Raw genomic sequence first — 23,622 nt, forward strand, 5'->3', positions numbered from 1 at the left:
TGATATTCATGGTTATCCATATTAACTATCATATTGCACTCTAATGTTCTATTCTCTTTTATTCTGTATTATATTTGATTCTGTAGAGTAGAAAGAGGGATAAATGCAGAGTAGGGCTGAGGGGCTAGGGGGCCAGGGGGCCAGAGACCGCTCAAAAGAAGAACAAAAATCAACATCAATCAACATGCCTCTAACTCATCCACCTCAAAAACAGGCTCACACTGTGATGTTTGAATGCCCCTCCTTCAAGAACCAAATTGCAATTTCTGCCTACACCCTTTATTCATTCTTTATTTATTCCTTATTCAGATCCCCATTAGCGGCCACCTTAGTGGCCACTGATGTTCCTGGGGTCCACATAAAAAGTCATTAACAAACAACAACAGACAATCACATTACAAAACTACAAAAGGACAACAACAACAGCAACAACAACAACAACAACTACAACATCAAAGATACACTCCTTCCTGGTTTAACCCCTTCTGTTCCAACATCTGTCCTCTCACCTGAGCTCCACCTTGCCGTTGACCAGCGAGAGAGACAGGAAGTCCTTTTTGCCATTCTGCCCATTGAAGAGCAAGATGCCTGTCATCTCGGAGGCTCTGAACTCCATGGCAATGCGGACTGTGTGGTAGGCCTTCATGGTGGGGAAGGCCAGGTAGGACTTGCCCCCGAACGACGGGATGAAGTATTTGATCACTAAGAAGAAAATGGATGGGGGATAGTACAATGTCAAACAGTTTTGATGATTGGAACAGTGCTAGATAGCATACAATGTGTCATTATTTATTGTTCTTGGACAAGGGGAATGTACTGTATGTACTGTAATGCATGTGTGTTGTTGATGCATTTAATCAAACTGGCAAAAGGTGACAAAGTGATATCCTATTTTTCATTCTATGCTGGTTTCTGCACACACGCACACACGCACACACACACACACACACCGCATATTTGTTTCTTGCCCCCAACTGTTATCATTATAATCATCTATTTTCACCCCCCAACTCCTTCACCGTCTGCCTGTCTGTCCACCTCTCTCCGGAGAATGGAGGCTGATGAATTCCTCTCGCTCTGCGTTTTTTTAATGACTTGATTGATCAGGGGGAGGCTGCAGGGCCGTGTCTGAGCCTTCATTTAGCCACTCCAGCTCAAACACACACTGATTTTCACCAGCTAATCCCCATCAAAGCAATTAGTGTCAATTATCACAAGATGCAGCTGCATGAGGTAGTTTCTTATCCCAGAACCTCCAAGTGGGGGAAAACTAAAACGTGTGTGCTCTCGAGAATGCTCCTGACTGCACTCAGTGCTTGATTTCAGGCTCTGCTGCGCTAACGCTGATTTGATATCAAGTTGGTTTTGGGCTGTGATTGATTGGCTCAGTGGTCTCTAACCTTTTAGGTATTTTGCATAGCAGCGTGGAGACACGATGGAGACTAAATTCCGAGCTGCATGGATGTGGTTATTGTATTTGATGCACTGTAGGCGTCAACTCCATCTGAACTCTGACCGTTAAGGAAATCAATGGAAATGTAATTTAATGGGAATCCTCCCACTATTCTCAGTGGACTATGAATTGAATCCCAACTCATTTCCTGAATTTCCTCGATCAAGTTCAGAATGGAACTGACTAAAACCCTGACAAATTGATGTCCTGACCCCCACTTAGGAGGGTATCTGGGTCAGAGTGGGAGTAGGAGGGGGAGAGATGGGTGCTCCCTACGCTCACCTTTCTCACAGACGGCGCCCCCTCTCCCGGCGGGGCAGATGCAGGTGAAGTCTGCTCCGTCGTCCTCGCATGTGCCCCCGTGGCGGCAGGGGTGCGAGTCGCAGGGGCGCTGGGGCTTGGTGTGGTGGGGGTAGGGCCTGGTTCGCAGAGGGGTGGTTGGGACTGTGGTGGTGGTGGTGGTGGTGGGGGCCGGGGTGGTCACTGGAGTGGCGGTGGTCACTGGAGCGGTGGTGGTGGTAGTCTGGCGGCTGGTGTAGGCCCGGCGGGTGGTGGCCGGGCGGCGGGTGAAGAAGGCAGAGGTGGGGGGAGGCAGAGTGGTGCTGGTAGTTTGGGTGGTGACAGAGGCCGTGGTGGTGGTGGCGGTGGTGAAGTATGGGAGGGTGGAGAGGCCTGGTGGGGAAATGGAGGGAAGAGAGAAGAGAGGGAGGAGTGAAAGTGTAGTGTAGGTCAGTCTTCAGCTTTGTGTCTGACAAGAATAATCAACCCCAACCCAACTTTTGTTTTCAGTGTCTCTAGGTCAACAACACACATCAATCCCATAGTCGACAGTTAAAAGGACAGTGTGTGATGTGTATTACCATAGTTAGTGTGTATTACCATAGTTAATGTGTACTACCATAGTTACTGAAACGGATATTCTCCTCTTCTGGCTTCTTCACCACGATGGCTGTCTCCTTGGCGGTCTTCAGCTGTTTCAGCAGGGCTGCCTCAATGTCCTCCACTGTGTACCTTGTGTCTGTGGAACATGATGTAAAAAGGTGGTAAAACTCCATTCACAACAAGAGCTTGGAGACCACTCAAAACCATGAGGCATAGGAGCAATGTGCTGGGCAGGCAGGAACAATATAACTCTGCTCCCATTCCCATAACAGTGAGTCTATATACGACAGCCAGCCGGTATGAGTTGACAGATCCTTGGGGACCAGTCGTCCTCCACCAGCCCAGGCTTCAGATGAATCGTTCTCATAATGCTTCTACAGATGGCCACTTTACTGGCCACAGTGGAGCTCCTTTATGGTGGAGTCTCTTGCGCTGATATAAAGGACGCTGAGCGGAGCTCGTAAAGGAGGAGGGAGGGCGAGGGTACAGAGTTTTGTGTCCGATCAAGAGGAGCGCTTAAGCGAGGGGCTTAATGACATCCTGGGGATTGGGGCTGAGATAAAACATCTCCAAAACATGGTAGAACCAAGCTCATTCAGAGGACAAGTACAGTAACAAATATACCTCAGACAAAAAAACTAAAACAAAACACAGGCCTCCTCTAGTGTTTTTTTTTTGGTCTCTTTGAATCACTTTCAGTGTTGTTGTATCACATGACAATTCTGTCCTTATGGGAGGGATAAAGTCGGAAAAGTATGAAGTTGAAAAAGATTATTCGCAGTGATACTTCCCACACGGCCACAGTCTTAAAAGTGTAATCTTGTACTGTACGGTGACATACCTTGTAGTTGTTTAAAAATAATAAGTACACATGCTTTCATAGATATTGCTGCGCGTTCACATAACTTCTCGTCCAACTCTCCTGTTGTTTGTTTCTTACCTGGGTTGAAGTGGGCCTCCACGAAGGCCAGGATGGATTTACTGGGAGCCAGGCTCCGAACATGGACGCTCATGAAATCCTTCTGGACCTCCGACTTCCGGAACAACTCATTTAGCTGAACAAGGGAGAGAGGGGAAAAAAAGAACACATGATAAATGACAGAGGTAATAAGGTCTGTGCAGTGACGCCAGCAGCTCATGCAATTTTGGTGGAGAGTGAACTGTCTTCTCCTGGAGGAACAGGGAGATGTCAGTAGGAAGTGTGTTAAACCCCCATTGGGGCTGGGTTCACAAATTGACATTTAGCTGCAGCTCTGGAATAATTACAGGAACACATTTTTTGGAGCGACGGTAAATGTCAGGTTAGCACGACACATGCAGACCTGATTGGTTTAGCTTCTGATTTCCATACTGTGTGTGTGTGTGTGTGTGTGTGTGTGTGTGTGTGTGTGTGTCTCCAAATGAAGTCCGAGTTACTGTCAGGAAGGAAAGAAGTCTATTGAATCAAGGTGGATAGAGGGTTTCTTTACTATACATTTTAGCATAACAGTGCAGTATATCCCTCTACTGATGAAGAAATTAATAGCTTACAGGGAGAGGTAGCAACCTCATTTTGATTTATGTTCAATCAAAGCTCTCACATGGCTTACCCACTATTCTCTAGTACACTTTAAGCACATCCTGTACTATATCCTGTACTCCTTCCACACACAAATTAAAGATGAAGGCAAAAATTATTCCCCAAAAGAAAATGGTTCAAAGATATAGAAAGTTCCCATACATGTTATGCCTCTACACATACACCCTGTTGGGTGGAGGGTGGGAGAGCAAGCAGACAAGCAAAGCATATCTCCCTGTGCCTCTATGCTGCTTTTCTGGGGGCAGTGGTGGGCCAAGATGCGGCCAGGCCTCTAAATACAACCCCCCCCTCTCTCTTTCTCTCTCTCTTTCTCTCACCTTAGGTGATAACTATACACAGTCTAGCAGGCAGGCTCACAGGGGAAAGCTGCAATGGTGGTTATGCTGTTGATTGTGTTTGTGTGTCAGTGTGAGGGGGCCTATCGCTATCTAGTGACACAGCTGGCCCCCTGGAGGCATAGGATATATGCGCACGCGCGCACACACACACACACACACACACACACACACACACACACACACACACACACACACACACACACACACACACACACACACACAGTGTTACGAGGGGGTAGATTGGCCCCGGCGGGTGCCAGTGACACCATTTCAACAGCTGGCAGAGGTGAGTAGCTCTCACACACGTCCCGCGTTTCAGAGTGGGATGACAAGTGAGGCCCTTGGGTTGATAACACACTTCCTCAAGAGTCTGAGCCGAGCTCATCAGGACCTAGTGAGAGACCTCACAACTCCAGGAGGAGGTGAAACACTACGGTACAGTACTGGGGACCCTTACTACTGTTGTAAAGTGTCTTTGGGTCCTAGAAAAGTGCTATGTAGATGATATTTGCTGAGTATATGTATCATCGCATCGTCATGGTCATACTCACAACACTCTCGATGCTCCTGGCTGTCTCTCCAAACAGCTCGGACTTGGGGTCCTCCATCTCGGGGGTGTAGAAGACCTCCTGACCCTCCACCTGGTCCAAGTGCAGGAAGCCGCTAAACCTCATAGTGGCTGGAAGGGGGGCAGAATGGGCCACACAGACACAACACACAAGTTACAAAACACTTCCTACTTCCTGTGCAATCGAGGCATGCGTGCCCTCAACCACCCGCCCTCAGCTTCAGACAGTGACTGTTTGGGGTAGTGCCAGTCTGGGGTTAGTGATGGAAAGTGTGTATGTGTGTGTGGTGGGGGGGTTAGTGTGGTTGTCGTTGATTGGTTGGTTGGTTGGTTGTGTGGGTGGGGCCGAGGGGGGTTGGGGGGCCACAGTGGAGGTGGAAGCAGTGAATTGTGGGATATGGAGGAAGAGGAGTGACAGAAGAGGAGGAAGAAGGGAAGAAGGGTGGAGGAATGGATTAGGGTTTACCAGACCGAGACTCGTCCCAAAAGTTGGCAGAGGCATGGAGGACTGAGTAGAGAGAGATCAGGTTAGACAGCACACATCACCACAGACAAAAGAAAAAGCAAAGACTGTAAACACACAGACGCAGCAAATGAAAACACTTTCAAAATGTCCCCACTTTGGCATAGAAAGTCCCTGCCTTGACCCACACGTCTCCCCATTTCGCTGCTCAACATGCATCAACTCTCTATGGCATGCTATCGTACAGGCAACAGCGAGTCAAGGCAAACGTAAAAGAAGGGAGTTAAACAACCCAGAAAGAGGAGAGAAAGAGGGGAGAGTAAGGGGGGAGGGTGGCTGCTAGAAGAAAAGAGGAGAGGAGAGAGGCGCTGATGCCGAGGTTTCATGCAGCTCGTAATCAGCTGAACAAATTGCCCAAATCAATCATGGTGCCCCTGCTCAGGCTCGCCTGGGAAAGGGAAGAGCACTTGTATGATTATCATGAAAGATAGCCGTAATTGTCTCCTAATGCTGCCAAACCGATGACTGACATAGGCTGGTTAAAATTGCATGATAACAGCCTTTTTTCCCCTTGCCCGACACACATCGATTCAAATCTTATAGGGTTATAAAATAGAAGCAAATGGGGGGAGGTTTGGACGGCATAAAAGGAAAGGAAGAGAGATAGATCAGACTTTTAATCTGGAGAGAAGACAAACATCAGAGAGAGTGATTTTCTGAGCAAGAGCCATGACGGACAAAAGAGAGAGATGGAGGAAATCTGACTCGAAGATCTGATTAAAACTGTAAAACGTAAAGGCCATGTTAGTTTAACATGCATAAGGACAAGTTTGCTTTAGTAGCTTTATTATTACTATGCATGTCATTAAGTCTAAATCCTATATAACTTAAACATGAGGATATCATTACTTCAGTTCAGTTAAATACACATTTATGTAAGTGCACATTTATGTTACACTTCATTTCAGTCAAATACACATTTATGTAAGTGAACATTGATGTTATATTATACGTTTATGTTAGAAGGATTGGGAACAACAAGTATTTTGTTGAGGAACATGTTTTAATGGCATGCTAACAATATTGTTTAGTAGGCCTACTGATGCTTGTTGGCTTAGCATCGTAAAACGGTTAAGCCCTACTTGGGGATGTAAAAAAAAACAAAAAACCCTCAAAGAAGTAATGCTACTTTTCTCTCCGCAATGAGTTGCTCATAGAGTAGGTCCTGAATGCTGTCATCATGGGCTTCAGACAGCTGTGCCTTAGCACCTTTCCCCTCATAGAGGCTGACACATCGTCAATAAACTGAAAATACAAAGAGTACGAGAGTGGCTAGTCATTTCCATTGTTATGAATGTAATACCAGCTAACTCCTCCTCGGGAGAAATAGCATTGTGGATCGATTATTGCGCCAGACGGTCTATTGATAACACTTCAGTTGAATGAGGTATTGATCGGCGGTGTGACATCATTGTTTGTGCTGACAGCGGACATCATTTGTGAGTGTTAGTGAATCTGTTCTATGTGACATGCTGTAAATCTACTTTAACACAGACAGCATCAATAACAGTGATACAGGTATATTTCCAGATAGGCTATGAATCTCCAGATTTTGTGCCAGGAGTATACCCTTCGAGACTGGATATTATAAACATACAGTACCATATTTGTATGGATGTATCATTCCCTGTACATTATCATACCTCGTACATTGTCAAGTACATTAAAGGGGCCGGCGGACTGAAAAGGTCAGAGGTGACCTTGTGATTCTGTTGGAGTGTGGGAATTGTGGGAATGAGCATCATTGGCATTCTGAGAGACTGCTGGGACTCTCCTCCCTAAACATGAGGTGCCTACGCACGGCTGAATCAACATTCCACAGAGGCCGCCCTGCGCTAATTTGTGTTCACAGGCCGAGCCGTCTCCAGTCATGAGCCAGCGCGCTCCCCTAGGACAGAGAGAGTATCCTCCATGGCCTGTGGAGTCACACATCTCAAATCTACAACACGTTTACAGTGGAGCCGAGGATATCGGGCAGCTGGATGGAGAGAGAGGCATGGCGTTACATACCACTACGGAACAGCTATAGGGGAAGGCACTGATTGGCAGAAGTAAAGGTTAACCAGTGATACATCGGTTAGACTCCTAAGGGGGTTCAAAGAAGGGCAGAGGGGAAAGGGGAGAGAGAGAAAAGGTCATAGGAGTGTGTGCCCCCCCCCCCCCCCCTCCCCCCCATAGCTTGTCTCCTCTCAAGGTTTCTTCCTACTAGGGAGCTTTTATTTGCATGTGTGCCTCTACTTTTTCAGGCAACCCCCCCCCCCTCCCCCCCAAAAAAAACAACAACAACAACAATAACAAAAAAAACCACTATACAAGTTAAATTGGATTTGATTGAGGAAGGCGCTATAGAGAGAAAGAGAGAAGGGGAGGGATGTAGAGAGAGGGGGGGGAAAGTAGAAAGTTTTGGGGTACTTACAGGGGCAGTTGGTTCCCTCTGGGCTGCTGGAGGCTGTCTTGCCATCAGGGCAGCAGCCAAATTCTGTGTTGTCACATGATGAGCGGTCCTCCGCCGTGGGAAATGTAGTGGCTGCGACTGTGGGATCTGGGGGAGAAGGGGTCCATAATGCTTCATAACTCTTCCTAATAGCTTCATAAGACGTTGAGACTCTGAGAGCAGCATCTGGATCTCATTTACATCATTTCAGCCAGACTGCACATTAAATGTGCACATACCGTCATGGCACAAAGTACTGTGTGATGAGGACTGGCAATAAGTACAGAAAAACGGCTAATCTCTTCCACTGATTGGCCGATTGTTATCTTTTAAGACTTTCAAAAGAAAATTGCCTTTGCAGTAAATCAGGGTATCTTTGTTATTTCCACACACATAAATTGAATAGGCTCAGAGCACATGGGGGTAATAGGCTACCGCTGTTCTCTCTTATGGGACGGATCCTCTGAGGGGCAGCTTTATAGTCGCCAGACAACTGGAATGATCGTCGGGGCAAACAACTCTGGCTCACTAAACAAAATCGTAAAGACGTCAGAGGGAGGGTTGTCTTCAAGGACTCTCCGACTATGGGGGGCGAAACGTGGTCTGGTCTAGAGTGGAAAAACAGCGGGATGACGCGTTGGTGTCTGCAGGGCATCTGTTTGCCCGTGGACTGCAGATTTACGGGCACCACGGTTGTGTGGGGGGAGGAGGGGTGGCCGTATTATAGCTCAGGGACCACGATTGCTCCACTGAGAGTCAGGAGCCATTATATCGCATCCCTAGCCCACAGTTACTGTACAAACACACACACACACACACACACACACACACACACTCTGACATACACACACCCCTGAAATACCAGGTCTCCTTGGCAGACAGGACACGCGTCTCGCGTCAGCGACCGCTCCGGTCGGCTGGTGACAAGACAATAAATCTGAAAGGGGACGACGACGACTGAGGAAGAGCAGGGCTCGTTCCTTTTCCATCAATTCAGGACCGTCACAGCAAGCTGTTGGGAGACTGTGGGGTCACAGAGCTTTGGAATGATGAAAAAAAGGCTGATTGAAAAGGGCTCGTCTGTGCTCCCAGGAGTGTCGAGTGGTAGAGTGGCTTAGCCGTAAGGCCAAAATGCAGTGGGACTTTTACAGTGGAGAGTCATGTTCAGCTCAGTATACCTTAAAAGTAGCAATGTTAAGGAAAGAAATACTGTATTCCTGTCAGCCTATCAACTCAGGCTTGGCAGAACCCAAGACATAAGCCAATGGTAGCATCAGGTGTCCACTTATATCGCATCGTCACTGCTCTGTTTTCAATTGTGTGATATTTATTATTAGAATTATGTGAAAATATAATCATATACTGTATATATATGATGGATGTTACTGCAGTGACAGTAAATTCAAGTATGTATCTGCCTGAAATTGAGTTTAATCTCACCTTAAAATAAATAACACTTTGAAAACACAAACACCTCTGTGTTGGTTAGTAATGACATACTGTACAGTACATACTTTGCATAATTTCAGAAGATGACATGTTTAAATGTATATGGTATAGCAATGACAAATAACAAACCATGAGCCAGGTCAATACCCTCACTCCATTCTATACTCCCCTCCCACTCTACCGCCCACCAACCTAAATCATGCCCCAGTGGCATTATGGCAAATGAAGTGAAAAAGCTTGATTTACCAACTGGTTCTTCTCCACCACTTGCCTCCGATGTAGCACTACCCCCCTCCACCTCCTCATCCTCCTCATCCTCCTCATCCTCCTCCTGCTCCTCCACTTCCACCGGGTCGTCTCCGCTGGGCTGCCCGCTCCCCGACTCCTCGAAGGCAGGTGAGGGGCCAGGGCTGGTGTGGCCGGGTGGGCGGGGAGTGGTGGAGGGGGGTGGCGGCGACTGGTGTTGGGTGTGGTGAGGTGTGGGTGTGGGTGTGGGTGCAGCCCTGAGGGGCGGCAGGGCCTCCACGTACAAGCCTGGGGGCCCCATGGTCTCGTGTGGCGAGGTGAGCCTGACGTGGGCAGTGGAGGGGGTGGTGGTGGCTTGGCGGGTGGTGAGGGGGGGGTAAGGGGTGGGTCGGCCGGCCGGCTCAGTGATGGTTTCTGGGGAGGAAGGGGAGGAAGCAAGGAATGGATGATGGGTAAGCAAAGATGGAAATGCTTTCCTCCCTCAGGTCTCCTTCTTTTTTCACTACTATTCCCCTTTGTTTTACCCGTCACTGCCCTCCCCCCCCCCTCCTCCCACCACACTGTTCCTGGGTCTTAAGTGCAAAACAAATACTCCCTACAGTTCCTTCTAGCCAGACATGTTCTAATCATGTCAGACAACTGAGTAACCACTGATCAGCACTCCAGAGATGAGGCCAGGCTAATTGTATAAAGTAATATACAACCCTAGGAAGTGTGGAAAACCTGGATGAGATTATACACCAAGAAATGATACACAAAGAAAAAAACCCACTGTGAAACATACACTATCACTGAATGACATAGACACAGAGTTAAAGTTTAATGCAGTGATTTTGTGTCCAGCATAGATATGTTATGTAGCCTATATATGGTTCAGATTTTGTGTGTGTGTGTGTGTGTGTGTCTATGAATTATATATCCATATTCAAATGTTGCCCTCCTGTAGGGAAGCTTTAATCACACACAGCCAGAGCCTCTGGTGATGAATGATTGATATAAATAGGGCAAAAAAGCAGGGTTTAACTCTGGCTTCAAAGACACCAGACTCTGCTCACAGCACACAAGCATCCATCACCACACACACACACACACACACACACACACACACACACACACACACACATTCAAAAACACTCTCCCAACCGTGACAAGACATGGACCCACGTTCTGCAGAGACCGCCATTATCCATGCAAAGGCTTTGGTACAAAGGACAAATATTCTCTGATAAAACTGATAAATAGGACAAAAACTCCTGGGGGGGAGAATTGAGTGGAGCTGGTAAAGAGACACCATGTAAGTGAGCGTCTCGGATCGAGCTGAGCCAAGCAGGCATGCCGATATTGTCGCACCAACTGTACCCTTGTGTGTAGAGAAGGAGGAAAAATGTATACTGAATACTTGAGCCTCATTGGAGTTCTGCTAACATTATGCGTAGGATTTAATTGCACACTAATAATCTCCTATTTGATCGGCAATTACGCCATGAGGTGTGAAATGTGATACCTTGACGAGGCGCTAGGATATAATCAGGCACCCCCGCTATCTCCCATCGTGCTAAACTGGAGAGGAGGCAGGGAGCCTGGAAGAGATACAGTATGTCAGCTTAGCCTCAGAGAGAGAGAGAGAGAGAAAGAGACACAGAGAGAGAGAGAGAGAAAGAGAGAGAGAGAGAGAGAGAGAGAGAGAGAGAGCTGCTGTGGCACACTTTAGCTTTCCTCTTGGCTACATCTGTCACTCAGGTGCCAAGCCTTGCGTTGGAGCCAGGGGAGCGGGTGTCTGGGTGTACAGGCGTGCTGAGCGCCAAGCCCAAAGACGTGTGCGAGAGTAACACCAAAAAAAAGAAGGAAGGAACAACTGGCAGCCCAGTCAGTTTAGTGGAAGCTTCCCTTAATCAGGTTTAACGCTCCATTTGCGGGGTTTTTTTTTCTGAAAGGCGGGCAGTAATATCGGCAGGAGAAAAAAAATCATTGTCATCTTCGCTTGTCTCAGCTGTGTAGTTATCTTTGAAAGGCGGTTATTAAGGTTGTTTGCAGTGTCGGCCATGCTCAGTGGGGAAGAAGAATACGATATTGGAAAGTGAAGAAAAAAAGAAAGAAAGAAAGAAAAAAAAGAAAGAGAAGGGAGGAAAAAGCAGAAGGAGGAGAAATAGAGCGAAAGGGAGAGAGAGACGTGAAAAGAGGGACAGAGCAAAAAAATTAATATATATGAGGGTGGGAAGAGGGACCGAAAAAAAGCGTAAATAAATGAGAGAAAATCGGAGAATGGAGGAATAGAGGGACAGGGCAAGAGAGCCCTTGCTCACATTCAGTTGAGCTGCTAATGCCATATGCTTGCGTTCGCTGCCAATTTGCTGCAAACCTACAGGTGTTGACACCATATGGGGGAAACCAGGCCACTGCCAACTTTTGGACACTTTCAGTGCCAGAAATTTCTCATTTGCTCAAATGCCCTCCTTTAGTGGCTTGTACCTCTCATTCTTTCACTGGTTTCTCCTGGATTGCTTCATATATCGCTGCCTGTGACACAGCCAGAAGCAGCCATGCTGCCCTGTAGTGTACACTCTCTGTGTATGTCCCTTAGCAGAGGCACTTCTGTGAGCTGGGTCAGATCAGAGCTTCTTAGCAGGCGCATTTGATGTCATTTCTACACAATTTGGATAAGGGGTGGATTTAGCCCTAGCATTAGCCATTAGCACTGCAGTACGGTTGCATCTGGGAGGGTAACTTCAGAATTGTTTTCAATTGCTGTTACGGTAAGAGTTAGATGAGATCAAGCTTTATTTGCATTAGCTGCTAGCAACACTAATTTCTGTTAAAACTGCATGCGAGGGCGCTCAGCAGTCTGAGGCTTTAGCTATTACCATTAAAGTTGTTTCCGTTAGCGCTGCATCTGATCAGCAGGAGGCGAAGGGAGGGAGGGGGGGGGGGTGTATGAGGTGGTTTGGGGAGGCAGCGCTAATGCTAATTCGCACCCAGTCACACGTGAAATGAGCTTGTGATCTAACCCCCAACCTGGGGGCGGCGGAGGAGCCGCTACTCACGGCGTGACCGCATCGGGGGGAAGAAATTAAAACAACTGCTGTTACTGTCGGAGGCCCAAGTATTCGTCTACCTTCCCCCTCAGGTTTAAAGAGAGAGAGAGAGAGAGAGAGAGAGTGGCAAGTCCCTGCAAGAAACTCTGTCTCCCTCCAGCATGAAGCCACACTCGGTAGGGATTACACACTACCCACATCTTTATCGCCAGGCAACAGAGACGGAATCTGACTCAATCTTGGTACTCATTTGTTGGTATTGAATCTGCAATCCTGGCATTGAATCGGCAATCACCGGATGTTCTTGCGCTTTATCAAAGCGCTGTCCATCTCTTATAGAGCAAACTAGTGTTACTTTAGTGGACCTGAAAGTAGGAGTTTCTGAGAAGCATCACATGGTGGAGCCTCTAAAGCACCTGACCTACTTTAGGTCTGACAAACTGCACCACCAAGATCAGCAGGAAGGGAGGCAGAGGAATCGTTTTCTCTTGAATGGCCGTTTTTTCGCTTGCCTGATCTGTGGGTGCAAAGCGACAAGGTGAACCGAAACGTTTTTACACATGAAAATGCTGGGCACCTGGCACTGGCAAGTGGCCAAGAGCACACAGCTGGCAGCGCCCGCCCTCCCATGCCTGCTGCTAGCACCGCCCAGCTCAACGCTGTCCCTGCAGGCCCACACATGACACGAGCTAGGACTTGGCTCAACACATCCCCCGTACATAAAAGCCACGGCCTTGGCCCTTGTGCCAACGCCCACTACCCCACTCCGTCCAGAAGGTGGAGATGGAAGGGAGGTGAGGATGCCCACACTCTCTTTTTCCTTTTCTCCTACTCTCCCCATACTCAAGGCATCTAGCCAAACCCCCCATGATAACGGAGCAGTGGTGCACTCCATCCAGCTAAAAGCTGCGACGGGATTGAAGAATTTCCCACAGAGAGTTTGGAGCTAAACCTCCCTAATCCCCACAGGGGTGTAGGGAATCAAACACTGAAATGTCACCCCTTTCTAGTGGGATTCCAAGGCTCAGGCTTGAGCCCAACTGCAGGTCTATCTACAGGGGAGCATCTGTTTTTCCCTTCCTCTCACCTCTCCATCAGCCACAGTGTTGGTTTCACTTGCTGTGACAATATAATAATAATAATAATAATAATAATAAACCTTTACTTTAACAGGGGTGTCCCACTGAGACCACGGTCTCTTTTTCAGGGGAGCCCTGCTTACATTAGAATATATTACATTAAAATGATACTGCATGACATTAGCCTACTACAAACAATTAATTACATGACTAACAATGAATAACTAATTCATGATACAATGATCATCACGGGCAGGGAGGATGATGGGTGACCATGAAAAGTAACTCAGCTGTTCTGAGTGCTCACAGGTAATAAACCAACCAGCCAGATGTGTGCTATTTACACAACAAGGCAGCTCTATCATTTGCATAATGGAGCGTCGACAACACGCTGCACATCCCACAACATGAGGAAATGAAAACACATTGAGTAGATATCGAGTGAGGACAGTCTACAAATTGACAAATGTATTATCCATAGAGTAGATGGGAGTAATACAATGGTAGCACCCTATCAATAGGTTACTTTGGTGAAATAGACGTTGAGGCAATATCATATCAGCACAACAAGCATCCTAAAGTGTTTGGAGTGTTACTTTGGCACCAGGGCCAGAGAGAGAGAGGACAGTCAGTCTTTGGATGCCTGTGGCATTATTCATTATCTTTTGTTAGGGGTCTGACAACAACAGTTGGACATGCCTGGTATGATGTATGAAGGCTAGACGGGGCTCACCTGTGCACTGGCCAAAGTGTTCCACTTTGATGTGCTTGTCCTGCCTACAGGCAATGGTCCTCAGCTGGCACTGGTCAGCGTAGGTCACCCCATCAGAACCACACACCTGCCACGGAAAGGTAGACGGTCAGTGGAACAGAAAGGCTCCTCACAACATGTTAACTCTACACATGCCTACTGACTAAATGCTGATTTGAAGTGAAGTAAATACAGTTGTTGAGTTCTAAATTCATGATAATTGGATTGATTGATCATATAGAAGACATGGTATTGTCCCACCTTGCTTTTGTTCTTCTCGTCACAATCGGGGGAGGGGCATAAGCAGTGGGCTTGGCCACTGACTTCTACACAAGACGCACCAAACTTGCAGTCCAACTCCTCACATGAAGCTGCGGCTTCAGGACCTGAAATGGGAATGGAGGGTTTGAGTCAAGTTATTGGGCAATGGACAGGCAGCTGCTATGAACAACCATTTAGAACAATGGGTATTCCCTATCGGGGTGATTTTCAAAGAAACTTAAAAGCTGTTTGTATACATTTTTCAAAGATCTTTCTATGCTGCACTTGTGAGCACAAAAAAGAGGCGTACATGCCTTATTTAAATAACTTGTGCACCTCGCTCACAATGGACTGTGAATTTGAAGGTCAGAAAACTTTACCTCAAATGAAATCAAGCATTTGCTAGACTTAACAATTGAAAACAAAGATTTACTTCAAAGTGGAAAATTTAGTTCATCATCAAAAGAGAAAATCTGGCAAATAATCACCAACTCAATAAATGCTACATCTCCTATCAAAAACACATTTCAAAAAAAGTTTTCTGATTTAAAACAAAGAGCTAAAGATAAACATTCAATATGCTTGAAAGTGGCACCAGTGGGGGACCGGGGGCGAGTGCAGAGTTGTTTTTCACACTATATTGTCCAAGAAATTGGCCAAGAGAGTAAATTTTATTAAAACCTCAGATTGCCTGCATACTGTATCTGCTTGGGCCAATTTGAAAATCACCCTGTATGTGTTCATCATAACGCACACATATGAGTTTGGTATAAGAACTGGTATTAAAACTAATATTTATGATATTCAGTTAAAATGACTGCACTCCATCCATATGGAAACACTCATAGGTTACGCTATGTATCAATCGTTGTATTATATATATATATAATTCCATATTTGTTTGGCCCGCCGTCTAGGCACCGATGTCTTGTTTGTTCTCCAAAGGAACATGTTTGAAGCCTTGACGCACATCGCCATAGGGTTGCATCAGCAGCAGCCGTAGCAACAGGGGCTTGGGCCAAGAATCCTACCCACGAGCCTTTGGGCTCTGAATGTGGGCTCTTTGCGCTGACATCACAGACGTGTGAGCCCCTCCTCCTCTGCTTTCATGTGCCCCACTCTCTTTTCATCTGCCAGTGTGCCACAGTGCACCACTGCTGTGCTGGGACTATTGACTTCATTAAGCACTTGACTTCCTGTCGATACCTGACTGTGGGTCTTAATGAGACACCGCCAGGCAGACGCAGTGGGGCTCAACATCCCCCTCAACTATAGTTATAGATGTGAAGTCACCGTCACTCATGCAATCAATTACATTTTTGAATGGGGGCAATATATATCTGTCTAATAGAGGGCTACAATAATGTACATAAACCGTAAACTGTACATAAACAGTATCAAATGATTGGTGAGTAGCTGCAAAATAAATTGCAGGACATAATTACTGAACTTGTGCTGTGTATGCTATTTCAAGACTTCTATACTGTCTGCTTTTCCCGAGATCAACAACTAACAAGTACACCTGCAAAAACAGCTATCGTACAGCAGCCATTCCACCGCTTCCTACTATAGATGACGCAGGTGGCTCGAGAAAAAGCCCCTCAGTGTATGAATATGCTGCTGTGAGGCAGATCCCTGGATTAGAGCAGTGACAAAGACAATATGAGACGTGTGTGTGTGTGTATGTGTGTGTGTGTGTGTGTGAGGGGGCTGTGGGTTGCCACGCTCAGCGGCGCAGCGAGAGGAGCAGGTGGTGCGCGTCAGCGGTGGCGGCTCCTCTACCTTTGTCGCAGCCGCTCATGCCCATCTTGCTACCGTCGGGGCACACGTTGCACTTCATGCCCTTCAGTCCCGTCTTGCAGGAGCACAGGCCTGACATCTGCTCACAGTCGTCCCTCACGGAGCCCAGCGCGTCACAGTTACACGCTGCCCAGGGAGAGAGGCCAGGAGGGTGGGGAAAGAGTGGGAGAGGGGGAGAGAAGGAACAGGGGAAGAAACATGGATGAGTAGAGAGACAGAGAGAGAGAGAGAGAGAGAGAGAGAGAGAGAGAGAGAGAGAGAAGAGAGGGCTATGTACTCAGAATTAAACTCAGCCTGTTCACTAAAATGCATCTCTCGTACTCTTGCTTTCTGTATTTCGTTCCCTCTCTCTCTCTCTCTCTCTCTCTCTCTCTCTCACACACACACACACACACCCACACACACACACACACACACACACACAGTCAGACGTGACCCCCGGTTGATGTAGATCTCAGCGCCTTGGTATCAGAGGCAGGGTTCGGGGATAGTTCAGGCTGAGGCCAGACAACCCCGGGGGGGTGAGAGAGGATGGGAGGAGGAGGCAACAGGATCACTGAAAGACACTCCAGCCCCCACGGGTAGACATCAACCCCATCACGTTCCTGGAATCAATGCTAGTTATTCCACTGCTGAACTTTGGACTAATGTGTGTTCTGTTTGCTTGTCCGTGGGTAAACCTTGCAAGTCAGGCCACACAAAAGCTTTGAGGATCTTGAACTATATGCCAAGTCGCTTTCAACAGCCGGGTAGGACAGTCAGTGGCAGTATTGCATTACATGGCCGCAAACAAAAATGCTGACAAAGCCTATATTTTGTGACAGTAAAGCAATATAAATATTTAGTTATACTTCTTCTTTACTGCATACTGATGCCTTCGACTGCAATAAACCTGCCCTAAACTTTTAAATGTGAAATACTGTTTACATTTACTTTCATTATTCGGAACAGCAAATGTCTATACATGAGATGATGGGAAAGGACAGGGGGACAGGGGGACAGGGGGGTACTGTATGGTCTCTTACGTGTGCAGCCGCTCATGTTCTCGGTGACGATGCCACGGAAGTTCCAGAAGCCTGGCTCGCAGCGGTCACACTTCTGGCCCCCAACGCCCGGCTTACAGGAGCACTGTCCGCTGGCTGGGTCACATGTCCCCTTATAGGAACCGTAGGCGTTACACTGACAGGTGCCTAAGGAACATCAAGGACAGTCAGTCTTTAAACAGTGCTGGATATATAGGGGCAAGGGGAATGGACCACGACATTTTGATTTTAAGACATCCCTAAAAATGTTTTTTTTTTTATGTTCAGCAAATGTGAGCTACAGTACGTTGATTGTGTTCATCAATAAAGTTGCGATGGATAATATAATGCATTTGTATTTGGACCTCACACCTCTGATTGAGCTCAACCTATATAATCACTTTAGTAGTCTTATACCTTACCTACGTATGCATGGAAGAATACTGTACAAAAAATCATGCAGTAACTGAACGATAATATACAGTGATTTCTGTTGTCTTTGGCATTGAGGCCAGTTTCTCTGGCCTTTACAGATTATAGGTGAGAGGTCAGATGACAGAGTGAGACCACTTACTGGGGCATCCAGCCAGTCCTACACCGAGGGCAGCTATCTTGTTGTCCAGACAACAACCGTACACGGACTGACTGCAGTGTTTAGGCGCTGTCAACTCGGGAGGGGATGTGGCTGAATTAGATGCTGAGGGGTTTGGACAGAGGATGGAACAAAAGAAGGAGAGGAGAAAAAGGGAAAAAATAACATTTAGAGTGATTGTGAAGACCCTTTAAAGTGGAATTAGATGACACTATCTCTGAACAACATGCAACTTTTTTGCCGAACAATAAGATTGGCTCGAGGGGCAGAGGTGGAGAAGCTGGTGTCTGGCTTCCAGATAACAATTCTATTTTCACTTCCTGACAATGACTCAAAATCAGTGGGAAAATGATGCTATTACCTCCCATGAAAACAAACAATGGTGTTCTCAGTGGATTTGCAACAGTTGACATTTGCCACATCCTGGGAGGCCTATTCTCTTCATTTGTTCTCATCTGAAATTGCGGAACGTGACGCGCCACTACAACCTCGAAAAAAGCATCTGCTGTTGAACATGATAGACTGTGCCAATCTGTGTGTCTGTATGGGTAGATGTTTTGTCTGTATGCGCACGCCAGCATTCACAGTGATGTGACTGCTCGAATAGAAAACCGTATTCTGCACACCCAAAACAAATATGTTACAAAACGAAGCAGTTTTCGTCGAAGAAAAAAAAAAAGACTGGAGAAAGAGAAGGAGGAGGAAAGAGGGAGGGGGGGTTGTTCATCGGCCAAGGCAAAGATATTATCGTTCAAACTATCTCTGGGGCCTTGGAATGAAATGGACGCCATTGGTGGAAATGAGAGGACATCTTTCTCTCTCTCTCTTTCACTTCTGTTCCTCGTTCGGAGGCTGTCGATACAGGGCCATAAATCACACTGTTCCTGGTGTGGATATGAGCCAAAGCCTAATGGTGATGACTCACAGGCTCTTTTTCCAGTGCTTGCCCACTCCAGAGATGGGCTTTGGACACAGTTCATTAACTTGCCACTTCCCAGCATTTCTGCTGTACTATCTGTACTGAGCCTATTAGGACCAAGGGAACTTTTAATTTCATATGTTCTTCTTCCCTTCAAGGGGTTTTCTTCTTCAGTGGCCATTGCCTGGCACAAATGCAGTTCTCTGATGTGGCATATTATTCTCTCATTCTCAAGGTCTAGTGTCACTGCCCTGTGGCAAGTATAGCTTGCCTTGGTATATTTACAAGGGGAGAATTGAATGCCTGTGCACATAATGTTCATAGAGTATTTTCTCAAAGCTCTGGAGATTGTATGACTGGATTCACTGACCCAGTTTTCTGATCTAAACTGTCAAGTAGGACAGTTTGAAACTTCTTTCAGCAATAACAGCTGTCAAACATCAAACACAGTGAAACATTTCCTACAAGCATGTTAAAGACAATTTTTCTTTTTACATTTGTTCACAGTTAAACAGAAACAAGGTTGTGTCGACGTCAAAACCCCTTTATTTCCCGTTTGTGTAATCTGCCGGCATTTGTAAGGCTTGGAGATCAAATCATGGTCAAAGTGAAGTTCCCCCATGCATAGAAAATGAAAGGGGCAATGAGATTCCCATTGATCTAAGCTTTTTGCCAATGGGAGAAGAGGGCCCAAAGCTCTCGCACCAATACAGAACTAAAAAAGGATTGATTATCCGTGTACAGTGGAGAAGCGTGACTGCGAGCACCCATAGAGGCCAGCTTAGGAGAGAGAATCTGCAAGGATACAAGAGTAAAAACCGTTTGCGTAGCTCTCTCTTTCTCTAACTCCTTCTCCATCCTTCTCCTTCTCCTTCTGGCCCGCAGGGAATCAAACAGACTGCAGAGTGATCACACAGAATCCTATCCTTTTGCTTTGCTCTAGCCCACAGAAGCTTCTCTATACTGGTGCTGAAGTTAGAGCTCCTCATTTGCACAGCCATAGCAAAAGGCTCCGGCAGAACTAGCCTCCCTACCGAGCCACCTATTGTCTGTAGTGGCAGTTGTGGAGACAGTGAATAAGAGATGATCGTTGTGTTGAGCAGTAGGTAATTATAAGAAAGCAGGTCTGCATCCTGAACCATTGATTGGAGCACTAAGGAGGGTGGTCTAGATCTACAGTATAAGTATGGTATTCAGGTTGCTTACTTGTGCAGGGTCCCTGATTTTGGATCAGAAGGCGGTCCTGTCTTTCACACCTGGCCTTCTTCAACTCGCACTCGTTGCTGTACGTCTGTCCGTCTGAGCCACATACCTGAGGAGAATCACACTCCTGATCTGAGACATACTCAGACAAATGGCCTTCAGTTGCAGTATAGATTTCATTTCAAGGACTACAAATACATTATTCATGGTTACAGCCTGTGGTACAGTACATGATGGTGCACCAACAGTGAATCCTAATGTGTCAAATTGCATCAAAAACACGTCAGCTGGCATAAAAACTAAAACATGTGGAGAGCTGTTTTTTGGATGGTTGAGTAAGAGGCTCAAGCCTACCTGATTGCGAGGCACGCTATGGCAGCTGAATTCACAGACACAGCGGTCATCTTCAGCATCCTCATCCCATGAGCCTCCGAAAGAGCGACACCGGTCCTGTTCACAGCTTTCAATGCCTGAGCCTGATCCCCCAGAGCCACACTCTGTAGAGACAACACAGAGACAGAGACAGAGACAGACAGAGAGAGAGAGAGAGAGAGAGAGAGAGTGAGTGAGAGAGAGAGAGAGAGAGCAAGAGGGAGGGGAGAGAGACAGACAGAGAGAGAGAGAGAGAGAGAGAGAGAGAAAGAATGGCAACAGTTATTATCAATCCAACTCAGACACATTCAGCAAATACCAATTCTCCGATATGACAGTAAAAAAGCCTAAAAACGTTAAGGCCAAAGGCTTGCCAGAGTGTTTATACATTCAGAGCATATAAGTAACTAACTTTGATTATTGAAATTTTCCTCACGTTGGCGCTGAGATTGAACCAAAGGCGCTGCTGGTAGTACAAGATAATGTCCAACCATGGAGAGGACCAGCGATTGACTAAATAAATTAGGCACAACATCTCCGCGCCACCAGTGATGCATCCTTTACATTTCAATTAAAGCTAAGGAAGGAGGGAAGCATATATTAACACCCGTCTCCCTGCATGTGGGCATCAATGTGAAGGGCTGTTTCATGGACACAGATTTCCTGGTGTGAGAACACCACTAATTGCACAGCGTTCCATAAGATCTAATTTTCAATTCAGACTTCAGAGGAAATTGTTCAGCAGCTTTTTATCGGCGGCGACCCTGAAAGGTAAACATTCTATTTACTCAAAACGGTACACTTTACTGCATCAAACAGGCCTTTCTAAAGCTGACCTTATAACTCTTTTGTAAATAGCTCTCGGTAGAAGTATAACAAGGACAGACCGAGACCTGAACCAATGATCTGAACCTCACAAAGGTGATGTGTTGCAGTACAACAAAATGGAGAATGTACAGTAGAAATAGGTAGGTAGCTTGAAGAGATGAGAGGAGTGCAAGAGAATAAGAGGGAGACATGAGAGACATTTCTATTTCACAAATCCAGCAGGGTTGCAGTGTTCAGTTTCGTAAATGAGAGCCGCAGAGTTCAACTTTGGAGAAAGAGAGGAGGGTCCTGCTTTTGAGGTGATGATACACCTACACCACTTAGTAAACTCCCCGGGAACAGAAATGTGAGAGGGAGGGTAGAGAGTGAGTGAAAGTCAGACAATGAGAGAGACAGAGGTGTCACTATAGGCAGACATGCCAGTATGGGAAAAATGTTCATATGTGAAACATATGTGTTGCTTTCAAAAAGAAGTCTGGGGAGCCACGGTGCTTTCCTGCTCCTAACCAGTCTCCTGCTACTTTTAGCCCCTCCAACTCTTCCCCATCTGTATTGACGAGGCGCTGTTGCGCAACCCCTGCTGGCCCTAATGGTAAAATCAATGCTGTAGTCGTGGAAGTGCCACTTAGCATAACCCATCTTCTGAAGTGGATTATGGACCAGGTCACAGTGCAGAGCAGGGGCAGAGGAGCGGCAGTTCATCTCGGCCCTGATATGGGTCATCAGCAATGGGTCCTGACACGCTTGAGTGGTCGATACAGTGGAAGGGCATTCACTTCATTAGCCCCCCACACACAGATAACAATGGAGAACCTCTAGTGTGCTAGTAATGCTGCGGAGGTCAGGGCATTGGGCGGAATAGACCCCCCACAAAAATCAAGACAAATGTTCTGTCCTTCTGTCGTTCGTTTTTGAAAACCAATACAAATTCAACCCAAATCCAATTGGTAGGATTTGTTATAATTACGTCTTGCCAATGGTACAATGTAGTTGATATTTCTGTATATGAAACCATTATGTGACTGGGCTCAAGCACCAGTGACTGTCGTGTGGCATTGTAAATGTCTGCCAGTGTGGTATTGGGAGCCCTGGTCTCAGACGACATTAGTACTAGGTCATAATAGCTGGTTATTATGGAAAAAGGGGGAGTCAGCTGACCCTGAGCAGCGACAGAGAGAACGTTAATAATCAAAGCTCTGGTCAGCCACCTGAGTCCATTTATGCAAGCTCAGCAAGAGACTGTGAGGAAAATACGTGGGAGTGCCTGATCCGTATTCCACTCAGGCATCCTTTAGAAGAATAAATAAATAAAAAAGAAAGGCATAAGAAATTGAATAAATAAAAGTGATGGCGAAGGGGGGGGGGTTCTAATTAGCTGTTCTTTGATGTGGCAGTCACCCGCACTGCCTCTGAACCTTTCAATTAGCACATCCCGCAAAGATGTCTGCATCAGCTCTTCTCTCAGCGCTGCCTGTTCATTTTATTCAATCCTGTCATAACCTGAGTCCCATTTAGCCATGGGATCTCCATTGAGATGAATCAGTACAGTGGAGGAGAGAAAAAAAAGAACAGCACATTTTATTTTATAAGGAGGAGCAAGAAAAAAACGATAGAAGCTATCAAGAGAGAAATGTGTTTTTCTAAAGGGTGAAGGTGAACATTGTAGAAGAATAAAAAGAATGGATAAAGATGAATAATGGAAAACAAAGTGGAGATGGGTGTGGCCTTCTGAGCTGTGTCTTGTCTCTAAAGATGGTGGGCCAGTCACCTTGGTGCTACTGTATCAATATCAGGGCCCGGAACCTGTACAAATGCATGTCCTGTACAAATGGCCGTACCAATACGTGACCTGTTTGAATGTCAACATGAGCATTTGTCATTTGCCACAAATCCCCTCTGTTTGTGTGTGTGTGTGTGTGTGTGTGTGTGTGTGTGTGTGTGTGTGTGTGTGTGTGTGTGTGTGTGTGTGTGTGTGTGTGTGTGTGTGTGTTGTTTTGGGTGTGTTAAGAGGGGATCGAAAACACTGTGGCCTTCACAGCCAGACACGCTGGTGGCTTGTTGTTCGGTCTTCTCTGTTTGTTTTCGTTCCATTTGTCAGTCCTCAGACAGTCTGCTTTTGAAGGATGTGACAGGCCGTTAGTCCAAATAAACCCCCGGAACATAAACAAGGATTGAGTGTCATGGCGGCGGGATGGGGGGGGGGGGGAGAGCTCAAAGAAGAGAGGAAAGTTTCTTAGCAGGGATAGATACAACCGCAGCCGTGATGAATGGGTGGCTATGAAAAACCCCTG

General features: G+C 46.5%; 1 protein-coding gene across 1 annotated transcript in view; it reads right to left on the bottom strand.

Annotated features, from left to right (window-relative positions):
• The window catches only part of agrn (agrin), a 176,805-nt gene that overhangs the window by 22,406 nt on the left and 130,777 nt on the right, over positions 1-23,622 (bottom strand). Inside the window, exons 11-24 of the mRNA XM_083675577.1 lie at positions 20,486-20,628; positions 20,135-20,240; positions 17,992-18,114; positions 17,421-17,585; positions 16,378-16,521; positions 14,596-14,720; positions 14,317-14,422; positions 9,473-9,886; positions 7,760-7,885; positions 4,804-4,931; positions 3,276-3,390; positions 2,352-2,471; positions 1,736-2,125; positions 510-702 (exon numbers count right to left, since the gene is read on the bottom strand). Of these exons, the coding sequence (XP_083531703.1) occupies positions 510-702; positions 1,736-2,125; positions 2,352-2,471; positions 3,276-3,390; positions 4,804-4,931; positions 7,760-7,885; positions 9,473-9,886; positions 14,317-14,422; positions 14,596-14,720; positions 16,378-16,521; positions 17,421-17,585; positions 17,992-18,114; positions 20,135-20,240; positions 20,486-20,628 (2,398 nt within the window). The remainder of the gene's footprint in view (positions 1-509; positions 703-1,735; positions 2,126-2,351; positions 2,472-3,275; positions 3,391-4,803; positions 4,932-7,759; positions 7,886-9,472; positions 9,887-14,316; positions 14,423-14,595; positions 14,721-16,377; positions 16,522-17,420; positions 17,586-17,991; positions 18,115-20,134; positions 20,241-20,485; positions 20,629-23,622) is intronic.

The sequence above is a fragment of the Argentina silus genome (assembly GCF_951799395.1).
Source record: "Argentina silus genome assembly, chromosome: 8".
Taxonomy (NCBI): domain Eukaryota; kingdom Metazoa; phylum Chordata; class Actinopteri; order Argentiniformes; family Argentinidae; genus Argentina; species Argentina silus.